This window comes from Microtus pennsylvanicus, chromosome 9 (genome assembly GCF_037038515.1).
Source record: "Microtus pennsylvanicus isolate mMicPen1 chromosome 9, mMicPen1.hap1, whole genome shotgun sequence".
Classification (NCBI taxonomy): Eukaryota; Metazoa; Chordata; class Mammalia; order Rodentia; family Cricetidae; genus Microtus; species Microtus pennsylvanicus.
In genome coordinates, this window is record NC_134587.1 from 23,299,766 (window position 1) to 23,324,556 (window position 24,791).

Below are 24,791 nucleotides of genomic sequence, written 5' to 3' on the forward strand. Positions count from 1 at the left end.
GTCAGTGGGTTGCCTTTCTGTCTTAGTGACAGTGTCCTTTGCTTTACAGAAGCTTCTCAGTCTCAGGAGGTCCCATTTATTCAATGAGGCCCTTAATGTCTTTGCTGCTGGGGTTGTACGTAGGAAGTGGTCTCCTGTGCCCACATGTTGTAGAGTACTTCCCACTTTCTCTTCTATCAGGTTCAGTGTGTTCGGACTGATATTGAGGTCTTTAATCCATTTGGACTTGAGTTTTGTGCATGGTGATAGATATGGATCTATTTTCATTCTTCCACAAATTGACATCCAGTTTTGCCAGCACAATTTGTTGAAGATGCTCTCTTTTTTCCATTGTACACTTTTAGCTCCTTTATCCAAAATCAGGTGTTCATAGGTTTGTGGGTTAAAGTCAGGGTCTTCTATTCGATTCCATTGGTCGACTTCTCTGTTTTTATGCCAATACCAAGCTGTTTTCAATACTGTAGCTCTGTAATAGAGTTTGAAGTCAGGGATGGTAATGCCTCCAGACGATCCTTTATTGTATAAGATTGTTTTGGCTATCCTGGGTTTTTTGTTTTTCCATATATCCATCCAGTATTTCTGTCTTCACTCACTTTTCCATTATTTCCATAGGCAAAACTGCGTAAGCCAAACCAATTATCTTGAAGTTTGGTATTCCATTCTTTTTCTTCTTTTTCTTCTTGGTCTTTTGTTTATTTCGAGACAGGGTTTCTCTTTGTAGCACAGTTGTCCTTTAACTCACTCTGCAGTCCTGGCCGGCCTCAAACTTGTAAATGTCCACCTGCCTGTACTTCCCAAATTCTGGAATTAAAACTATGTACCACCGCTGCCAGATTGGTATGCCAGTGTGGTCCAAATAGAAGCTACCAACATTAAGAGAAGGAGAAAAAGCTGCATGTGAATCTAAAGACCTACCGTGTGCCAGACCACAGACAGATGCCCTGAGAGCATAGAGGGGAAAGCCTGAGAGGAATCCTTACCCTTATTTTATGAAAAGCCAAAGTCTTAAACTTCCATACCTGGTGCACTCCAACAAGCTCACCCAAACCCTGCTGCACTTGAACGATAAACTAACACATGAAGCTATTGGTATCGCTCTGCCCTGTGAATCCAGTGCTGGGGAGACTGGGGCACCAGGATTACATATTCCAGACCAGACTGGGCTCACAGCGAGACCCAGTTTCAAAAAGAAAAAAAAAATGAAGCACTTATTTTGACTAGAGTTGATCATTCTGTTTTTTGCTTCTCTAATCTTGTCTCTTGCTACTGAAAAAAAAAAAAAAAACCCTTGTGTCCATTCTAACAATAAGAAAGCACGACTTTCTTACAACTTTACAAATAGCACAGTGAAAGGGAAAGACTGAAATATAAGTTAAAACAGGGCTCTCACCATCCTTGTGGGCTTTAATTACCCAGGCATCCCTTCACTCTTCAGTCCCGTAAGGAATAAGCTACTGCTGCACTCATTGTTACAGAGAGAAAAACGAGGTCAACATTCAGGAAAACCGTCTACAATCCTAAACTGCCGAAACAGACATCGTGGGGGCGGAGGTGTTGAAAGTGGGCTGCAGGAACTACTAGACAGATCACGTGCTTCAAAGGAAGACTTCTCAGCAGAATTTCTTTCCCTGATCCTTATAAGACCACTCCAAGCAACACAGACATTCATTCCCAAAGTCCGCCCCCTGCTTTGTGTTTGAGTGGGGGTGGGGGAGAAGTCAGTCAATCAATTTCACCTCGGCGTGAGCTCACAAAGTCCACTTCAACTTCAGGGTGGGAAATGGAAAGAACACATGTACCACGTCACCCAAGAAGGGCCCCTCACAACTAAACTGACCTGTCACAGCAACCACAGTCGGTTAGCGAGGAGACCACAGCGTCTCATCAGTTTTTCCACTCCATACCTTAACAGGTGTGGAATCAATGATAAGCTAATTATTTTAAAAAAAAAAAAAAGATGCCTGTGTCCTAACATGAAAAGAGGCTGGAGTAGCCCTGAGTTAAATTCTCCTATCTCAGCCTATTCCGCTCCATTCTCCACGGCCCACTCCATTCTTCCTAGCTACCTGAGGAATGTTCCCACAGTCCTACTGTAATACTGCCCACTTCTGTTCCTCATAAACCTACCCTGACAATGCTCCATGGCCCCCTCTTTCCTACACTCAGTTTCCCCTTAAACCTACTCCACTCTGTAAGCTGCTTAGGGCTAGAAAGTAGAGGCTCTCCCAGACAAGGCAACTTCTTTTGACTCCACTGTTGGACCACATAAGAAAGTCATCTAAGGCCCTTTCAACTAAAAGTTTATCATTAAACCCACTTGGACTAAATAATGAATCAGCATCGAGTTGTTCCCGACAAATCACACACCAACAGAATGTAGAGGTACAGTTGCTTACCTGGCTACGTGGGAGGCTCTGGGATTAATCCCGAGCACACCAACAACAATGAAGAATAAGTTTAAAAAAGAGAGAGGGGGCAAATTTAAATAGAGCTTAGCCGGATGGACACTACCATCAGCCTAAGAGGATAGAGCAAGATCAAGGTTGGCCTAAGCAATTTAATGAGAAGATATTTTAAAGCAATTTAATGAGAAGCTATTTCAAAATGGAAAGTAAAATAGAGGCCGAGGGGACAGTTCAGTGGGAGAGTGCCTGCCTAGCTTGTGTGAGGCCCTAGACAGATCTTCTGCATTGAAAAAGAAAGCAGAGAAGGGAGGATGCACTCCCCGGCCCCGTGGTCTTCTATGACTATTATTAGTTATGTGAATGTGTGTATCTTACATGTGAGTATATGCACTAGAGAGTAGGTGCCTACAAAGGCCAGAGGCATTAGATCCTGCGACGCTGACAACGATGCCAGGAATCGAAGCCAGGTCTTGTAGAAGAACAGCAAGTGCTCTTAACTTCTCAGCCATCTCTCCAGTCACTGCCTGTGGTCTTTTGAGGGACTTATAGGGAGAACTAGAAGGAGACTGAGGCCATCTTTATTGAGAATTGTCATTTTTGAGCACACAGCTGGCTGAACCAGGGAGCAGTCCACATACTTTATGCAGGCTTTTTTTATGCTTACTTGGAGAGATAATTCTGTCAAAGGAAGGGTCATGATGATTAGGTCCTGATTCACACAGACCCACCCTTACTGCCTAAGGGAGCTGTCTTGTGTCTCACTACATAGTCAGTATGATTTAAGATAGTGGTAGGCAGCTGGAGATGTAGCTTCCTTGGTGGAGCATGAGCCTAGCATGTCTGATCCCCAACAATGAAAAATAAGGGGATAGCAAGATGAAGACACAGAAAGAAAGGAAAATGAAAAGGCCCCTCAAAGACTTCTACAAGCAGAATAGAGAAGAGGGAAGGGGGCTGAGAATGTGGATTCTTTTGCCAAAAGCCCCTTCCCTTTAGGCCAGCAGATCAAAAGAAATCAGCCAACATTCATCTCCTTTTTCTAAAAGCAACTAAAGATACAGGCTCTGCCAGCTCCAAAAGACCCAACACTTCTACTGAGAGTTACAGTCTTGTTCCTAAATGTGAAGAGCCTCGCATTCCACCGTCATTCCTAAAGCTGACCTGTTTGCCTCAAAAAGTGGGTGAGCTATTTCCTAACTTTCACTTGAGTGAATACTATCACTGGCAAAGGTAAGCTAAATACTAGCACACCTGCAATAAGAAGCACCGTGGCGCCGATGAGATGGCTCAGCTAGCAGTCTCAGGAAGGAGAAAACTGACACCCACGGGAGTCCTACAATATCCACATTTGTGTAATGGTGCATGCTTGTACACTTATGTGCATAAATACACACAAAAACAAATACATGTAAAAAAGGCGGGCCTTCTGTGAAGTCAGTCACTACCACCACCTCATGCTTTACCTGTCTTCTAGAAATGACTGTCCAGCCACTTCCTGAGACAAGTAATTGACTTAAAGACAAATAAAACCGAATCTTGTTCAGTCTCACTGTTTCCCCTTTAAGAAGCTTTCTAAAATCTAAACAGCCACTTTCCTCTTATTTGTCCATGCGAATACAAGCTAATTTAACTAATTAAAAAAGGCTTTGTGAGATGGCCAGAACCTAAACCCACACAGATAACACCAAGCACATTTTAACGATTTACCAACTTTTCAGAGTCTACCCCTTTGTATTTCACTCAATACTTTGCCTGTATTTTGAGACAAAAGCTCTATGCTGGGAATGGCCGAGGTGCATACACAAGCCAGGACCAGGGAGACAGAATTCAGTGATGAGGCCAAATGGGTTGACCTAAAGTATAATGGATGGTACCCTAGGATATCACTATGTCGTGTTTTTCCAACACCAACTAACACCCCCCTCCCCCACCGCCCAGACAGGGTCTCACCACTCAGCTCTAGCTGTCCTGGAATTCACTATGGAGACCAAGCTGGACTCGAACTCACAGAGATCCACCTGCTTCAGCCTCCCAAGTGCTGGGATTAAAGGTGAGCTTCACCACACCCAAGCCTTCTGGTTTATACTTAAAAGGCAGCTACTTTCCAGTCTGAACCATCTTAGAAAATTAGGCCTAGGCAAAGGCGGGGAATGGAGACAGCAGGTGAACACACCTGTCCAATGAGGCAGTACTTCCTACAACAGACCGCAGGAAAACGAGCACATCTAAAAGCCTTACAAAGATGTAGCCAACACACAAGGCTCAAGGGGCAGATGATTCTGTTTCTTTCTTTACTCTTGAAGTCAGTCATCATCTCCCGCAAACACACACACATCCAATGGCTCTGACTGACACACACTTTGAGGGAGAAGAGAACTCTATTACAGGTGGCCTGTGGCCATTTCAAGTCAGCCACTAAAATAAACTGTTCCCTCTCTCAGGAGTTTGTTTGTCTACCTTTCCCCAACCATCTCCAATTTAGGGTCAAGGTAGTGTCTTTAAAGGGCCAGGAATCCCTGAAAATGCAGTATATGAAATCCAAGTTTCCTACGCAGTTCACTGACTGCAGTAGGCCTGTGGCGGGGGGTTTTGCTATGTTTGTTTGTTTTTCCAACAGAAGCAGTCAGTTTAAAATGATAAATGACTTCAAGCTGCTGGTCCCCATTTCCCTGGGCTCTTAGGACAGTCAGGCTGCCTAACGTGAGGGGCTACAGTGGCAAACACTCTAGAGAACAGCAGGCCCTTGCTATGCTCTCCTTCTCTAAAGTACAGCCCTGACTCAGCTGTTCAGGAGCACTACTACAAATTTATTCCGTGAGATCAGTTAAGAAAAAAAAACAAATTTACAAAAGATGGAACAGCTAATATTTCGGGATAACATTAAACTTTAAACTTCAGAGTAAAACAGGTTTACTATGGTTAAAAAGACATAAGCCACATATGAATTTAGCAACACCTATTAGATATCATGACCTTTGGCACTGGCATTTCCCAGTTTCGGTTCAGATAACCTGGGAGTAGGGGGAAGACGAGAGGAGTAATCTAATCCCTGATGCCCAAGTCCCAGGCTTCTGAAATAGCCTCTGCAGAAGCAGCATCTTTCACACTTGCTCTTGAGAAACACACACCCTAGGAAGCCCTGGCGTCCAGTGCCCATGACTCAGAAAGAAAAGAGAGGGTGACACAGTCTCTCCAATACCTCTCTGCTTTAAGAAGAAATGCAATAAATAAATGAATGAATGAATGAATGAATGAGTTTGGGGCCCTGGGCAGGCACAGTGGTTCAGGCCTGTAATCCCTGCCTAATTACATTTCCCTTTCTTTCTTCCTTCCTTCCTTCCTTCCTTCCTTCCTTCCTTCCTTCCTTCCTTCCTTCCTTCCTTCCTTTTTTTCTTTCAAGACAGAGTCTCACTACATAGCCCTCGCTGTCCAGGAACTCACTACTGGAGCAGGCTGATCTTGAACTTTCACAGACCCATCTACCTCTGCTTCCTGAGTGCTGAGGATTGTGAAGCACAAAGCAAGAGCTGTCTGAGTTCCAGACCTGCCAGCCTAAAGAGTAAGACATTGTCTGTCCGGGAAAAAAAAAAAAAATCTGAGGTGCTTATTCACGGTAAGGATAAGGCAACTGTGAGGGAATACGTTAATTCTTCTTAATATGTGTTTTTGAGGTGGTATTTCTGATTCAGGATAGAAACCTCCAAGCAGTACGCCTGGTTTTATCACCTTCTAACATAAAGAAACAAAGAACAAGAATATGTAGAGAAGCGTGTGGCTTAAAAGTAGCCACGGACATGGCGAGGCGTTTACAGCAAGCTGGCCTTGCCAATAAGCTCTCCCTCCTGCTCTCCTCCTGAAACAGGATTGTTGGCCCAAATGACACAGGAGAAGAGAAACAGGAGATCAAAACGAAGAAAACAAACCCTGCAATGAGATCATTTCCAGCTCTCAACCTTAACCGTACGAAGGTATGGCTGTGGTACAAAGAAAAAAATAAAAGGGAACTGAACAGTCTTCAGAATGTTCACATTAATCCCACAGTTGGAGTGTCCCACACTGAACTCCACTCCTTACATGAGATGATGTCCTTGTTATGTAAGTAACTGAACCTTTAAGAAATATAAAGGCACTGTGACAGATGCCTTTAATCCCAGCACTCTGGAAGCAGAGGCAGGTGGATCTCTGTGAGTTTGAGATCAGCCTGACAAATACAGTTCCAGGACAGCCAGAGCTTCACAGTGAAAGCATGTCAGAGAGAGAGAGAGAGAGAGAGAGAGAGAGAGGAGAGGGAGGAATATAATGCTTTTCTACTTCCTTTCCCAGTCTCCTGCCTTCTAATAGGACAAACTTGGCAGGAGCAAATAAGCACCCAAGCATCTCAATGAACTGAACAAAGTAAAGTCTAAATGAACAAACCCTCGCATGAATCAATGAAGCAGTTTTTAAAAATCAAAGAGCCAAGACAGAGGCTTTTGAGAAAACACGGGGCATTCAAAGTTCATGGGCATCACAAGGCAGTATTCTGAGGGTCGCTTTAAACTGAGGAACTTTTTTTTTTTTAAGATTTATTTATTCATTAGATATACATTGTTCTTCAGGCCAGAAGGGAGCACCAGATCTTACTACAGATGGTTGTGAGCCACCATGTGGTTGCTGGGAATTGAACTCAGGACCTTTGGAACAGCAGGCAGTGCTCTTAACCACTGAGCTAACTCTCCAGCCCCCTAAACTGAGGAACTTTAAGAGTAATTCCTACAGACAGCCGTGAGCACACACAGCATCAACGCTTCCCCACCAGTTCATGCGCTTACTCACTTGCTTCCTTCTGTAATGAGCAAACTGAGAGAGTCCCAAAACAGTGGCCAGAGCTCCTCCGCCCACAAGAACAGTCCCTTTCACTGCCTTTTGAAATGCCATTGCTCAGCCTACAAAGAAAAATAGAAAGAAAATAAGTTAATTTCATTGTAAAATAATCTTAATAAGACACTGTACAGCTCATGAAGCTATATTAAGGTAGACACAAAGACATTAGAAGACTCCTAACATGCCAATGGGTATACCACGATTCAAAAGCAATAATCCAAGAAACCAGGACGAGGAAATTGATTATGTAAACGTTACATTCAGAGCTGACGGGCATTAAAGAAAGAAATGCAAATTAAGAGACAACTCAGGGTATTTAAACAGTATAAAGTCAAGAGGACTGTGAAAAGAAATGTCATTGTGGAGTTGACAAAACTATAAGCTGTACTTGCAGATTTGTTCCACTGCTAATCCACTCCACACGGGAAACTGGTGGAAGTCCTGGGTCACTCTACGGGACAAAAGACCTCAGGCCTGCTTCAGGGTTCAATTTAAACTCTGAGACGACTTTCTGGAGTTTTCCCTTCTTAATGAAATCCTTCTGGAAGCCAAAAGCCAATGTGCTGAGACCTCCGTCACTGGACCGGTGGATACTTTACAGATAGGTGGTCAGCAGACACCAGGCCCTGTTCTTCTAACAAAATGCTAACTTAACCTCCTGTAACCCCTTTTGTTGGAGGAGCTTTAAAAAAAGACAAGGAAAGGGGGTGGGGGATAGAGAAAAGTTTTTCTATCCAGCAACGTGGTGGCAATGTCAAAGAGAAGACTCCTTTGTGTTCACAGTGTATTGCCAAATAAAGTGCTGTATTGTGTGCGAGCTTTCTTTTTCCTGGTTTTCAATGACTGGATTGATTGGGATTTAAAAAAAAAAAAAGAAAGAAAGAAAGAAAGAAAAAAGTTCTGTTCTTTAAGATTTAAAATTTTTTCAGACTCCGTTGGATGCCAAAAACATTACAAGAAATAAAAATCCCACCAAAGTCTTCTGATCTACTTTTTCTCTGTTAAACATAGAAGAATAACACTCCATGAGCACCTTTATTTATTTTTTAACTTAGGAGAAAATAATTTGACCCGCCTAAACCGTTCCCTCCACTAAGGCAACTGGCACACCCACCTCTTACAAGGAAGCCATTACCCTATCTTCCAGGATGGGTAGTGGCCAGACCTGTCTGAACAACTCACTTACGCTCTACTGATATGAAGCAACTCAAGAGCTTGCTAAGATTAAAGGTAGTTTTAACTTAGAATAGAAAAAAAAGTTCAATGTAAATATGTTGGGTCCCATATTGGATGTAAAATATCTGTTCTACTCTCCTAAATTAAAGAATTTCAGTAGAGTTGGTAACTAGATTCTACAGAGAACTCATTTGGGAATACTATAAATTATACACTAAAATAGAAGTTGGCATTTCTTAAATTTTTTCATTCCTTTCTCCTTTACAAATGACAAGATTCCAACATGGCTTTTTTATTGCTATTATTAACATTCTTATCTAAGAAATATTAATATAAATAGTAAATACATTAATATATTAACTATAAATGCCCTGACATTGAAGGTCTCTTCTTTACTATCTTTGTTGCTGCAAGTTAGAAAGACAGGAAAGACCCAGGGGACACAGGAAAGAAAAGGAGCCCTCCCCTGGAAATAGCTGAAGCCCCTCAGCAGCAGAGAATCAAGATTCCAGCTCAATCAGCATTTGCTTAAAGCATCCTTCCCTAGCTGTAAATGTGCAACTTTCCAGCAATCTCACCAAAACCACTTACAGTTACATGCCCTAACTTCCTAGCATTGTTCCTTTGGTTTCACCTGTGGACTGTAATCCTGTCCAAGAAACCTCTAGAGCCCTCTACAATCTCACTTCTCAGGAGAGGGAGAGAGAGAGAAGGGGGAGAGGGAGGAGACAATCAGGTTTCTTAGCAGTCTTTTGAGATATAAGTTGAGAGTCACCAAAATAGGGTTAATGACAAGAGACTCCTTAAGGGCCTCATATCCACACCTGGGTGTTTTTTATCCGTTCCCTGAGCTTCTCTCCCTTGACCTCTGTGCTTAAAAATCTATAAAAATGTCTTGTAATAAACTAATTCTTCTTTGAGAAGCTCACATCCAGGCTCTTGGGTGTTCTTTCCCTGAGCACTTTTCTAGTTTTAATCAACTCCAACTCTATTTCACACAGACTAGGACTAAAATTCTTTTCTGGCCAAAGCCAGGAATCTTGTGTTGACTTGAGTCAGGATCCCTAAAAGTCTGCGGGAACTCTGCAGGCTGTTTTGAGCAATGTGGAGCTGCATCTCCACCTCTGCCACCACCAACACTTCCCCTACATAACCATCCACTTTTGCTCAAACTGTGGAAGATCCTGTGCGTGCTCACTACGGAAGTCAAACATTCAGTTACCCTTAGGCTAAACCTTATCGTCTTTAAATGTCGAAAGCACACAAGAGCAGACACCCATTTGCCACAGCCTTACACTATTTAAGGTGCTGAGACAACTGTTCACCTGGATGCCTGTCTCAACAAGAGAAATCATGGATGGAGGTCCTGGGACAGCCCACTATCAGACGGTTAGTTTGATCAACTTGGGACAGATCCTAAACAATGCACATGCCTACCCCATGTAGACAGAAGCCTGATGGTCCATCGGACATGAGTGTGGTGGCTGGTTGACTTGGGGTAGTATCACTATTTGTCTTGCTGATAATGTCATTCATGACCTCACAAAGGAAACCACACATCATCAAGTCAACTGTGGGGTGGGACATGTAAGTCAATGAGAATGTCTCAGCATTAGGTGTTCATTCATTCAGCCAATTAAGCGTGGGGTTGGTTCTTCCGAAAGTGTGGCTCTCCTACGTAACTAATTTTAATCTTTCAATTTAACGTTCCTATACTAAAATTTGCAAAAGATTATTTTCAATAACCTACTAGTACTAACAAAAACCTATATTCACATTACATTGGAGTTAACAATAACTTTTACTGTAATTATCTTTTTATAATTTTATGAAATAATTAAAAGATTGTTTCTACTAAGACTCTGACTTAAAAAACAATAATGAAGATTATTTCTACTATCATCAAATCCTTCTATAAGGTCACCCAGTCACCTGTAATGAGTAAAAAACACACAGGCAGTCCAAAGTCTAAAACATACACTATCTCACCCTGTTTTCCTAAAATCAGCATTGATAGGTTTGGTTTTTATTAAGAATGTTGACATGGGGCTGAATGTGGTCATACACGCCTTTAATCCCAGAGTTGGGAGGCAAAGGCAGGAGGATCTCTATTAGTTCCAGGCTAGCTAAGTCTCCTTAGTGAGACCCTTTCAGAAAAAGGGGAAAAAAGTCACAATGGCAAACAGCTGTCATTCAGAGAGTGCTTTACTACTTTTTACCTTAAAACATCTAGCTTCAGTTGCGGAGATGGCTCAATGGGCAAAGAGCTTGCCTCAGAAGCATAAAGACCTGAGTTCAAATCTCAGAACCCACATAAAAGGCAGAAGCTGGTAGCATGTGTCTATAATCCCAGCTTTCCTGCAGAGAGATGGTACATGGAGAGAGACGATTATTCCAGAAGCTCACTGGCCAGCTAGCCAAGTGTATGCAGGAGGAAAAGCAAAAGGCCACAACTCAAATTGGAAGGTACAGGCTAAAACCTGTGGTTATCCTGTAACCCACCGCAACACACACAGGCACACCGGCATACATATACTCTCATAGATGGAGCCCCTGGCACAGTATCTACCAATAGCCCAGGGCCAAATAAAGCAAGTGTCTTGTTTTAATGTTCAAAGAAATATATTTAAAAGCAAAAAAAAAAAAACCACCTCTACACCACAGACATGTATCCATTATAGTACCTTATAAGGGAAAAGGTCTCACCGTGGTTACAAAGAAAAGATGATTTCCAAGTATCAATTTTTAAAGTAATTAGAAGGGGCAGGATAAATGGCTCAGTGATCAAGAGCACTGTCTGCTCTCCCAGGATTTGATTCCTGGGGTCAACATGGTGGCTCATAACCTTCTTGAACTCCAGTTGCAGGGTAGAGAATCCAAATGCCATCTTTGGGCACCAGAACCTCAAGTGGTACACAGACATACATGCAGGGGAAACATCCATATACACAAAATAATATTTTAAGTAATAAAAGCTTCAACTAGGAAGCTATCAAATAAAGACAGAATAGAATATCGGGAGAAATGAAAGGGGCATGGGAATAGAAAGCACCCTCCCGCAGAGCAGTGGTGGCACACGCCTTAATTCCAGCAGAGGCAGGGGGATCTCTGTGAGTTCAAGGCCAGCCTGGTCTGTAGGAGTGAGTTCCAGGACAGGATCCAAAGCTACACAGAGAAACCATCTTGAAAAAAAAGAAAAGAAAAGAAAAGAAAGAAAAAGGAATAAAGAAGGAAGGAAAGACAGCAGCCTCCCACTTCATAACCTGCCTTACCAGAAACTTCAACACAACCTAAAATTCAAAAAGATCAGAGAGAGGGTTTATCCTCAAGACTAAGATGGTATCACTGAACTGTACTCACCCAAGGTCAGGATGTTTATGGCCCTGAGTTCAACTGCATCACTGCTCCTCTCTCTTCATAAATCTAAACAAAGCACCTCATAAACAACCTCAACATTTTATCTCCAGATAAAAATCCTTCAAGGGTCTGGAGAGATGACTCAGCAGTTAAGAGCATGTGCTGCTCGTGCAGAAGGCCTGGTTCCCCAGCACCTACGGGAACGATTCCAATTGTCTAACTCCTCTTTCAGGTGGTCTGGCCTCTGTAGATAGCAGGCATGTGTGTGACGCACATTTATGCACCCAGGCAAAACATTCATACACGTAAAATAAAAATGTATCTTTTTAATTTTGAAGAAAATTCTTTAAAGGTAAACCAACTCATATTTTTCCAAATTTTAAAAATTACTTAACGTCTAAACTCTGCTGAGTTAGTAAACTTGGTTTGACATTATGTCCTTTGACTAAGGTAATCGTGTTTCACTCTGAATTGTTCTGAAATCCTTTCCTACTCAAAGGTCCTGTCTCAAAGATCTACCCTGGATTCTGCTTTCCCTGAGCAGGGGAGCCCATGAGAACTCTTCTAGCAACTGACATCAAGTACAGAGCTCTGTCTCCCTGCCACCGAAGACAGAGGTGAAAATACTGATAAATCTTCACTTTGGGCATTAAAAGTACAAGAAAACCACCAAGAGAAAATGGTAGAAACATAAAACTAACTAGCTTATCACACAGCTCAACGTCCATGTTTTCTGGACTGTGAACTAAATCACATGCACAGTGACTCAGGACTGGCTCCCGTGCTGGCATGTCCCAACTCTAATTCTTCCAAGAAGACTAGCTCAGCTGGCCAAGCCTCAACAAAATGGTCCTCGCTCACACATGCATCTGCCTCAAGATGCATGCCTCTCTTTACAGTAGAATTCTGGGCAGAAGGTTATGAGGAAGAAGAAGATAAGCTGACAGTGAAACCGTCCCTGTGGGAGGTGAATGAGCCTGGCTTAAGGCAACCTTGGGAAATGTGGCCACAGAGAAATCCCAAATTTCTCAACAAGATCTCACCAATGATGACAGGAGGAAGTGGCCAAGAACAAGTATGTAAGGTGAACAGTCCCGGAAGCTGGGGGTTGGCCCCAGTGGTACTGATCTAGAAAGACAAACAGACCAAAGCAGGGAAGGAGACCAGTTTGGAACTGAGGAAATTTGAAATATTATCACAACACTAATTTTTTTTCCTTTTTTTAAAAAAGCTTTTATTAACTATTTTATTTGCAGTGTTCTGTCTGCATGTATGTCTGCAGGCCAGAATCAGATCTCATTAGAGTTGGTTGTGAGCCACAATGTGGTTGCTGAGAATTGAACTCAATACCTCTGGAAAAACAGCCAGTGCTCTTAACCGCCGAGCCATCTCTCAGCCCCACTTATTTGGAGAAAGCAAAAGCATTCGTTATATTCATCCTAAACTTATAAAAGGGTCACCAAAGTAATCAGCTAAGGGTACTGGCTTGGGAAACATCCGCCTAGAACTCAACATCACAACTGCCACTTGAGCGCTCACAGACATAAACCACAGCGGCCACTTCTCAAAGCCTCCAGGCTACTGTTTGAGTTTACCGTCTGTCCGGCTCAACTGAGTGCTTAGTCATCCCTTGAGAACTCCCACTACGGCAGTCACTCTGACCAACATGAGAAGCACATCTCAAAACAGTCACTGGGTGTCCGTGGCCTGTGTCCTCCTACTCAAAGGCAAGATCACCATCCCAGCTAAATCATATGTTTTAAACAACTTAATCAAACATCTACCTTCAAAAGCAAGCAATAGCCACCAACTGAGAAATGCAAAAGAACCAGCAAGGACACTCAGTAGTGAAAGAGCTTGCACAGGACCTACCACCTGAGTTCAGTCCCCCAGATCCTAAGATGGAGAGAACAGACTCCCACACACATCGGCTGTGGTCTGTGCTCGCCTGTATGCATGCATGACCACAAGCACACCGACACGCTGTAGACATACACACATAATAATAATAATACATGAAACAAAAAACTTAAGAAAGAAAAATATAAAACCACCAGAATTCTCTATCTTTAGCATTCATGTTACTCTCTCCTCCAGATCTTCCTCTAATCTTCTCTCTCAGCACTCACCAAGATGGAACGGTAACATAAGAAAGATTTCATGAAACTCTATTTATCTCTTTCCCTGAGAGAAGCCCCGGACCTGTTGACAAACTGTCCTCTTTCTGGACTCTTAGAAAGCAATCCCATTGACCAGCAATGAGTGTCTAATCTCCCTGTTCTCCACTAACTGCAGAAAAATGAGAACTTCTCAAGCGGTTGATTTGGTAGCCAGTGCAGGAATAAGCATCCCAACCAAGTGTTATCAGTGCGTGGGAACAGTACAGTTCAAAGGACACTTTCGGCTGGGTGTGGCAGTGTGTGCCTGTCATCCCAGGACCAGGAAGGAGGCCAGCTCCAGATGAACAGCAAGCCCTGCCTTGAAAGGCAAAGGGCTGAGGATGGAGCTTGGTGGTGGAGCTCTTGTCTAGCAAGGAGAGTAGTCCAACCACCAGCCTTGCAGTTTTTGGGGGCAGGGTTCTCCAGCAAGATAGCAAAACGTTCCAGGCCCTTCTGACTGCCTATCTTGAAAAACCCAGCCACACAAGGCGTTTCAGTTATAAATAAGATCCCCAGGACATAACTCAGAGGTAGCACAAACTATCTTACTACCACTCACAAACTAAACACACAAGGAGGCCCAAAGGTAGCACAAAGCCCCCCACACTTCACTCTCAGTTTGCATCTGAGCCCGGAAAGCCACCCCCTCATCCCACTGAGTCATGTCACACTGTCACACCCATGAGAGGCACAAGTCAGGGGCCCAACCCACATGTCCAACCACATATTAATCCAGTGACTTAAAAAAAAAAGGTATGTGAATTTTACAAAATTAAACTGCTGCACTTCCTCAGAGGAAATCCTGCCCAGTATGTCTAGAACCCTAGAGACTGACAACAACCCACAGCGAAATAGAAGCATCTTCCCTTCCAGTTACCCATGCTAAAACAATGGCAGGGTTTCTGGGTACATGGAACTAGAGAGGTTTTATTTAGGGTTTGTTGTTGTTTGTTGTTTTCTGAGACAGAGTCTACTGTAGCACAGGCTAGCCTTAAACTTCTCATCTCCTGCCTCTGCCTCCCAAGTGATGAGACTATAGGGAAGCAAAAGCAAAGCCAGCTTTGGCAGGTTGCAAGGAAGTGAACTCTTGATTATCCTAACTTCCCAGAGAGAAGTTCCCTTTGGTTCAGACACAGAACACACAGGTGAAGTGCTGACACAGTCAAGCAGCAACCCAAGCGCAGAAGACTGGTTGGAAAATGAATGCCAGAGTACTTCCTAAGACACGACTCTAAAGGAAAGAAAAAAAGATGTGAATGCATCAAGTTCTGAGAAAACAGTAGATGCCTATCCTTGGGTCACCCTCGAAAGTGTGTGTGTGTGTGTGTGTGTGTGTGTGTGTGTGTGTGTGTGTGTGTGTGTGACAAGGAGCTGCAAATTCTAAAGAACACACCACTGTGCATGATAGCAGAGAACAAAGATAAAGCTTTCCAGAAGTCAGTGAGCAAAGCATTCTCCTGGTAGCACAAGATACATGAAAGCTGCGGAAACTGAGACCATCCTGTATCCTCAGGTTCCGGCTGATGAGATGCTAGGCTGTGGCAGAAGAGGGGGGTTTGCACCATTGCCTCACGGGACTGTGTCCCATACCTCCACACCCTCACTGACAACAGGACTACTTCAGGAAAAAGCAGAACTTTTTACATCCAATCTACTTTGAAAAATCTAGGCCAAGAAGGCTCACACCCACCCAACACAAAAAGAAGAGAGAGAGAGAGGAAAAGTATTGACAGAGATATTAATAAAGAAAGAGGAGGAACAAAAACAAGGGATTTCTATGTCTGATTTACCTTAGCTGCCATGAAATGGGAACAGATCCCCTTACACATATTAAAATGACTGATTGACACTGAAAGTTGGCCCTACCACTTCACTGAAAAGCTAGTCTGACATCCATTGCTTGGGTTTCTACTCAGCATGGATGGAAATGAGGCGGCTACGCTAGACCTTGCTTGATCTTAACCTATACACAGACTGCCGAAGTCACTGCAGTTCCTACCTATGCTATACTACGTACGTGCAGAATCCTGCATTGAAATCTTAATGTGTTCATTTTTGCAGCCCCGTCCTTCTTTGTTACTTTTGCCCATGCACATATATTTAGGATAAATGTGTTACTTTTTAAAAGTTTATGACATTTGGAAATAAATTTCAAAAGGTTTCTAAAGTTTTTGAAATTAAAAAAAAAAAATGCTTCAGCCAGGGAGGACTTTGAAATAACTTTCTGCAAATCTCTCCAGACAAAACTGGGTCAGCTATATCATTTTAGGAGCTAAACCACAGTGACTCCAGATGAGTGGGAATGAGGCTAGCCCCAAACCTCTCTCCAGTCTCAGAGAAAAGCAGGGGCCCCAGAGCCTGGCCGGGGGAAAGACTGGCAAGGTGAAGGCTCCAGCCGCATCCAGAGCTTGTCAGAGTTCAAATGGTGTAAAGAAAAGTCAATAAAAGATAGGGGGTCAGGCAGTGGCGGTGCATGCCTTTAATTCCAGCACTCATGAGGCGGAGACAAGCAGATCTCTTCATCAAGACTTGGTCTACAGAGCAAGTTTCAGGACAGCTAGGACTACACACAGAAACCTTGTCTCAGAGAGAGAGAAGAAAAACAGCTAAGGGAGCCAACGGAAAGCCTATTTAAAAAGAAAATACCAAAAACTTGAATATGCAATTTTTATAGGTTAATACACAGTATGATAACAATTAAACAAATATTTATTTCAAATTCCTCTAAAATAAAAATATTTTGAAAAAGGAGAGGTCTTAGGGGAACAGGTAGATTCTGCTCAATGGACATTTGTTATTTAACATCTAACTTGGTAGGAAATACATGGTATTTCCAAAGTAATTGCCGCACTGTGTCCTGTGAAAATGCACACAGAACTAAGACATGAATTGACCCCTTATTTTATTTCCTTATTTTCAAGAAGTCCACTGTAGAAGCACGAGAAATCTCTTCAGTGTGGAGAGTGACCTAAGGCAGTCGTGCTTTTGCTTCAAATGAGAAAGTCTGTTAGGTATGTGGCAAGTAAACGTGAGAAAACCAATAGCAAGTAGCAGCTAGGTAGAGGCAGCATGGAGCTAGCAAAACAGCACCCAGTCGGGCCTACAGTATCTGCAGAAGTGACTGGCAAAGCCGGCTGAAGTAGGCATGCTGGGAGATTCTGAGCAAAGGACAATTCTCTTCAGGAGACAGAGCTTCTGGCTTCTCACTCTCACCGTGTGCATTTTTATTCCATGGAATAAACAATAGCAACCTCCGTCGGAAATGCTTCACCCTTGGTGCATTCTCAAGTGCACAGTGTTTTAATATCCTTAGCCGGTGGCTGGTCCCCTTTCTCCTGGTCACTGAGTTAGAGTCAGCCTGGCCCAGAGGTTTGAAGGAAATCTTTCCTGTTCCTAGATTCCACTTTCAAAAAGTTTAAAGAGCATATGATAATTACCAACATAAAGTATGTTACATCATCTCAACAAAACAGATTTATATTAAGTACAAATGACCATAGTTTAATTTATAACAAAATGGTCTACCTGCTTTCCATGGAATTGTTATAAAAATCATAAAGAACTACAGTTCACGAAGTCAATCTGTTGAGCACTTTAAGTTCATTTTAAAAGCAAAGTTCAGGGGCTAGAGAAATGGCTCAGCAGTTAAGAGCACTTATTGCTCATGCAGAGGACCTCAGTTCTGCTCTCAATACTAACATATGATCTCACAACTGGCTGTAACTGCAGTTTCAGGGGACCTGACTGACACACCATGCATATATACATTTAGCATGCACACACACACACACACACACACACACACACACACAAACACAGACAAAGCATTCATATTCAAAAATAATAATAATAAAACTAAAAAGAAAAACACAATTAATATTTACTGTCTATAGTCCTAGAACTGTAACTTAAGGCAGTCTTGAGAAGGCTAACATAAAATGACCCTAACATGTAAAACTCTAGAATACAGCTCTTAAAAAAAAAAAAACGGCCATCCCAAAAGCTAATGAAGGTAAGAACTTCTGTAAATAGGAGGCTGATATAAAAGTAAATAAACTTTCATTTTTGCACATCACCTGACAAGAAACTCCTCACTTAATGTTAAGAAGTGTGATTTAAAAAAAAAAAGAGTATTCAACCACTACAAAAGAAACTTCAATTCCGCCTTTAAAATAAAGGGATTAGAAATCACATAAATTTGCTTAATCGTGATTCCCTGTCTCTTTTAAGCATATTTGTGTGGTTGGGGAACAGTAGGCACCATTTGACAGCACAGGCCACTTTTTGGAGTTTATTTAGGCAGTACAGGATCTGCTTTCATAGCTGAGAAAAGCCATTTATTTTGTTACAGAATAAAGTACTGTGTGCTGACGATGGAGTACAAATGTTTGTCTTCACTCTGCAATATTATCAAGCCTCTAATCCAAATTCATTAGCACTGTAATGACTGACAGTCGCAGCTACTGAACAGCAGCTTCCTGAGAAAACAGTCTACTTCCTTATATACCTAAATGTGTTCCTAAAAGTCTTAGATGTTGTAAAAAAAAAAAAAAAGTACAGAGCAAGTCAAATGAAGATTTTTTTTTTACATACTTAAGTGATTAATTTTGAGGTTCTTGTATTTTGGTTTCTGTTATGTTTTGCTTTTTATGAGACATGGTCTCTCACTCTGTAGCCTAGGCTGGCTAATATCCTTGCCAACTGATTTTTTTCTTTTATTATTTTTACCACTGAATCAGTTTTTAAAAAGTATTCCAATTATGATTACATATTTAAATCACAACTATACCTTAGGAGTTCGTTTCTAAAATCTTGAGCTCACTGAACATCAGTGATGGAAAGGCAAGCCTAGTGGTTACATGCCTTGTTAGCCCAGAACTCTGGAGGAGGAAGCAGGAAAATCTGTTCAAAGTCATCTACAGCTATAGAAAGCTTAAGACCAATTTGAGCGATAGGAGACCCTATCTTTAATAATAATCATAATTTTAAAACACATTATAAAACTAGGTCACTGTGATGGTACAGGGTCAACATTCAAGACACAGGGAAAGAAGGATTGCCACAGGTTGAGGCCAATCTGAACTACACAGTGAGTTCTAGGCAAGAGAGTTACATGGTGAGACCCTGTCTCAAAAGAGGTACACACCTGTAATCCCAGCCCTTGACAAAAGTACAGGCAGGAGAATCAGGAGGTCAAGGCAACCCGTAGCTATGTATTTGGTTCAGGTCACCCTAGACTATGTGAGGACCTGTCTCCAAAACCAAAACAACAAACCAAAAGGCCACACTTGGGTTCGTATCATAATTAGTATTTTCAGCCAACTTTTTACACTGTAAAAAGCTAAACTGTTTAAATAGCGATTTACTACACCACTATTACAAATACTTCAGCCTAAGCCCTGGATGAAAGCTGAATTAAAGAATAATTCTGCAGCCAGGAAATCTGCAGGAGTGAGGATCCAGGCACTCTGCTGCTTTCAATAGAGATGATCCCGGAGAACAGAGCTTACCACATTGTACCTATTTGCACCCTATAGCCTGCTAAAATCGACATTCAGATTCGCTCTGCACATCAACGGTCTACAAGTATAAATATGGATGTTTAGGCTGCACACACAATAGATGTGTTTAGAAAATGCACTAGTCACAGGAATCTTGTTCTGTATCGTTTTTGGTAAAGTGATCAGACTTCCTAAAAATGTCTGATCCTCAAGGAAACAGTTATCAGAAAACGAGAGACTGACAAAAAATGGTTGCTCACAATAAGCCTATTCAAGAGTATGTGCAGCAGTACAACATTGTCTGAATGTTCAAGCCCCTTCACCCTTGCCCGAGAAAACACTCAGTTTCCTTTCACCTGAGCAAAAATTATGAACAATGTTGTTCGTTCCATCTCAGTCATCTTAGCTACAGAAGGCTGTACTCCTAGGACTAAGCATGCTGAACAAAAGGAATGCCATACGTTCAAGACTAGCCTAAGCTGCACAGCAAGAGGAAGCAGAAATCCTTAATAAATAAATAAATTTTTAAAAAAAGTTGGCTAAAATAAAATAGGTCATAAGATCTTATTCATCCCACCCCATCCCCATGTGGCTTCGCCCCTAATCCTCTTTTCAGATTTTTTTCCTTTTCTCCCTTATGAGGTCTGGCACACACCCTAAAAAGAGAGCATAAAAATAGACATAAGGCAGTCTGGTCACCAGGATGAGATACGCATGGGTATGGTATGAACATTACACAGCTAACAACAGGGGCAGTAGAAACTAACATCCTAGAGCACAGAGGATAAAGGCTTCTCTTCAAGAGTCTAAGGCCGTCTTTGATTTAAAAGGGGGAAGCGGAGCCTGATAAGATAGCTCGGTGAGTGAAAGTACTTGGCGCCAAGACTGAGAACGTGAATTTAATCCCAGGACCCTCAGGTGTAAGGAGAGAACTAACTTCTGCAAACTGTTCTCTGATCTACACAGAAGTGCACACACACGCAAATTAATCTAATAAAAAAAAACATTTAAGAAGCTGGAGAGACGATTCAGTGCTCAAGAGCACATACTCTTCTTGCAGAGGACCGACCTGAGTTCGATTTCTGGATCTCACATCAGGCAGATCACAACTGCTTGTAACTGGAGTTACAGGGAGTTATGAACTACCATGTGAATGCCATCTCCCCAGGCCCAATAAATCCCGCCCCCTCTCCCTTTGATCACTATACACAAGCTATGATACAGGGGTGCCTCAGCAACAGTAGAAAACACAACACTATCAGTATCTTCATTAGACAGCCCAGTGTCCGATCTCAATTTTTCCTTTATCTGCATTGTAAAGATTTTTCTGTTTCTTCCAAACTATCAGACTGGCCGGGCGAAGGTGGCGCACTCCTTTCATCCCACTCGGGAGGCAGAGGCAGGTGGATCTCTGTGAGTTCGAGACCAGCCTGGTCTACAAGAGCTAGTTCCTGGACAGGCTCCAAAAAAAAAAAAAAAACCACAGAGAAATCCTGTCTCGGAAAAAAAAAAAAAAAACCCAAACTATCAGACTGATGATAATTTAAATTTTAAGCCCTCTAAGTACTTCCAACATCACTATAGTTAGAAACCCAAGAGCCAAATTAGCTAAAACTGTGTTCCAAAAATAAACAAATAGTTCCAAGCAATGAAAGACGCTACGTAGCAGCATCTTAGCATTTTAGACTTTCACTTTCTGCCCTTTTTTCTTTTTGTTCTTCTTCTTTTTTTTTTTTCTCCCAGTTTGGTTTGATTTTTCTCTGTGTAGCCCTGGCTGTCCTGGAACTCACTTTGTAAATCGGGCTGGTCTCAAACTCATAGACATCCACCTATCTCTGCCTCTGGGTGCTGGGATTCAAGGCCTGCACCACCAAGCCATTCAACCTCTGGCTTTAACATTTCTCGCTGTCCCTTCTCCTGCTCTAGGTTAAATAACGTGTGGATTTTGCTGTACACAATACATATACAGCAAACTAACCACAGCTCTTATAAAGATGAAGAATTCCAAGTTAGGCTTAGTGGAAAATGCAAGTAGGCGAAATCCTGAAGATCATCCCATTGCGGGTGGTGCCACTCTAGGCTCAAGGCCTTGGGTTCTGTAAGAAAGCAGGTTGAGGAAGCCAGGAGGAGCAAGTCCATAAGCAGCACCTCTCCATGGCCTCTGTCTGCATCAGTTCCTGCCTCTAGCTTCTTGCCCTGACTTCCTCAACGATGGACTATGACAAAGAAGAGTAAGCCAAACAGATCCTTTCCTCCCCAAGTTGCTTTTGGTCATGGTGTTTCATCACAGCAACACTATCCCTAACTAGAACACCACACACACACACACACAGAGAGAGAGAGAGAGAGAGAGAGAGAGAGAGAGAGAGAGAGAGAGAGAGAGGCACAACAAAAGATTATCTCAAAGCATATACATACACACAACTCAGTTTTTATCCTCAGCTACATAGACCCACACTATCCTGAAAATAAGACAGCAAACCTCTGCTTCTGCTCCAGAAACAATCAGAACATTTTTCTATCCTCACACGAATTTAAAGAAGTCTATTTTTTTCACTTGTTAGAGTAGATAATGCAAAGCTGTCTTCTAACCACACATATACAGATCAGATCAGCTCATCAGAATCAACATATTCATTTGTATGGCAAAGTAAAGAGGTCATCCTAATTCTAGGCAACGTTTTTGCCAAATGGCACAACTATACCTACATTTATACTCTGTATCTTTAAAATACAAAACAGATTCAAAACAGGATTATGTATAACCAACACTTCTTTATAGAAAAGTGCCATACATACATATGTAACGAGTACATGTTCAACATAACTGATGACTGAATTACTGTCAGAACAATATATTTTCCCTTGAAGTCTTTTTCAATATATTCAAGTGCCTCCAGGATAAAGTGAGTCCAATTTTCATAATATGAGCAATTTTTGCTCTTGCTATACTCTAGAACTTAAACACACCACACACACACACACACACACACACACACAAAGGGAAACAAAAATCTTAAGTTCTTAGAATATAAACAAAGCAAGAATTCCACCAAATATTCAGAAAAGTATCCCTGAGCCATCTGGCCAAATGAGGAAAGCAGGTGGAGGGCCGCTGGGAGATCGGAACGCTTGCTAGACCCCCAGAACAGCTCTGGGGGCAGAGGGCCCCTGTGTTGTCACGGATTGGGAGTGTTTTATAAACATAGGAGCAGCGTTTGAAATTGGATATGTTTTACATGGCAAGTGCTCTGAAAAGTAAAACGAGTGACGGTTTGGAGAGTAAGTGGCAGGGTGAAGGAATCACTGCTGGATAAAGTGCTTGCGAGCATGATCTGGGAAAACACAGTTGAGGGGAGGTCAGCCCACAGATCCTGAGGGAAGGGCTTTTGCAAGAGGCCAACAGGCAAGCAAAGATACCCAGCCGGTACGGGCTCCACCTCTCTGGTATGCCAAAGGGCCACCGTGACTGTGACAAGCGGTGCCTGCAGTGGGTTCCAGCCAAGGTCAGAAAGACAGACAGATGCCAAGCCACACATGACCTCCTCCTGGCAAGGTTTTCCTTCTGACAATACAGAGACAGAAAGTCAATGGAGGGTTTTAAGCACACAGTGCTCTGATGAAATGTGTGTTTCAAGAAGGAATCGGCTGGTAAGGCTCAGTGGCAGAGCATTTGCGTACCAGGAACCCGGGGGAGCAGAGAGCTGAAAGAGTGTATGTAAAAGCAGTTGTCGTTCTTGTTGTTTTCAGTAGGAAACAGCCATGTTTATCAACACGGAAAATGTATGGAAAAGGAGGCACAAGAGGAAAGGGAAACAAAAAATGAAGAGCCTCCCCGAGAAATAAATTAAAACACACAAACCAAAATCAAAAACAGTATCTACAAACGGAAAACCCACACTTCCAGGATTGTCTTGAGTACAAACACCTACTGAACTCACATATGTGAAAAGCTGTCCCTCTCACTCGTGTGGCAGGCTGGTGCAGAGAACAGGTAGGCTGAGAGAGCCTCTCCAATACCCACAGAGGAAGCCGTCTTCATATCTAGTCCCCCTAGGCCTGGGTTGTTTGCAGGTTTCCCATAGACACACACACTACTCATAACTTGAACTGATTTGGGACATGTATTGGAGAAGAGTTTCAGGTCACATGACAACAGAGGAAGGGACCCAGGACAGCACCTGCAGCCTAGGAAGTGCCACTGCCGTGTGAAACAGAGGGACCCAGTTAAGTGCAGATTTAATAGGAAGGAGAGCCGGCATAGGATTAATTACAGTTACTTATTTCTATAGGTTTGAATCTTGACGAGGAAAATGCCCGGCCTCTCCCCCATTTCATTTCATAATTTCCCCCCAGTTGGAGACTGAAGAGCGGAAGTCAATTGCCTGAGCGCTGTCGTCACACTGGCAACTGAAGGGCCCAGCATTTCAATTCCAGCTCAGAAAACACTCTGACTGAGCAGCTCAATTCGCCAGACCCCAGTGGGCGAGGCGAGCACTGTTGTCAGTCAAGTCACACAGCGGACGGAAATCAGCAGAGCACATTAGCAATTTAGACTCAACAGCCTCTCCTCAGCCAGAAACTCTGAGATACCGCTGAAGGAACCGCAAAACTAATCCAAAAGACTTAGCCCGTAGCTTGAGCCCATGCTCTTAACCAAGAGGCAGGCAGGAGGCAAGTGACTTGTAAAATGGCATTTCTAATAGGACTCTTGTCAAAGCTCCAGGTTCCAATATCAGTGCGGTGACCTTCAGGCCTGACCTCACCCAGTGCACTTCTGCCTACTCCCTGGGCCATTACCTTGGCAGTTGCCAACAGTATGCTTTGTTATGAGAGTATGTTCTGAGGCAGCTGAGTGCTTCCACGGAGCCTGTGGCCTGAGTTGTTCACCCCACCCTAAAGCTCAGCCTCAGCAAAGACACCTGATTTCTCTGGGCTTCAGTTTCTTCGAATAGAAGATCAAGACTGGGGGCGGTGGTGGCGCACGCCTTTAATCCCAGCACTTGGGAGGTTGAGGCAGGCGGATCTCTGTGAGTTCGAGACCAGCCTGGTCTACAAGAGCTAATTCCAGGACAGGCTCCAAATCCACAGAGAAACACTGTCTCGAAAAACCAAAAAAACAAAAAAACAAAAAACAAAAGAAAAAAAACAAGACTGGGAATGGAGAGATGTACCTGCATCCCAAGCAGAAGAACCAACATTTGGCCAGGTGTGGTGGCAAGTGTCTTTTGCCCCAGCGATTAGGAGGCAGAGGCAGGGAGGTCCCTGAGATCAAGGCCAATCAGGACTATAAAGTGAGTTCCAGGACAACTAGGGCTCCAACATAGAGA

At 42.8% G+C, this 24,791-nt stretch overlaps 1 protein-coding gene across 4 annotated transcripts in view; it reads right to left on the minus strand.

The window, feature by feature from the left end:
* Gpd2 (glycerol-3-phosphate dehydrogenase 2) overlaps window positions 1-24,791 on the minus strand; it is a 134,857-nt gene that overhangs the window by 90,303 nt on the left and 19,763 nt on the right. For all 4 annotated transcript variants that reach the window (XM_075985181.1, XM_075985179.1, XM_075985180.1 and 1 more), the window contains exon 2: window positions 7,221-7,330. In XM_075985181.1, coding sequence (XP_075841296.1) covers window positions 7,221-7,322 — 102 coding nt within the window. In that variant the 5' untranslated portion in view covers window positions 7,323-7,330. The remainder of the gene's footprint in view (window positions 1-7,220; window positions 7,331-24,791) is intronic.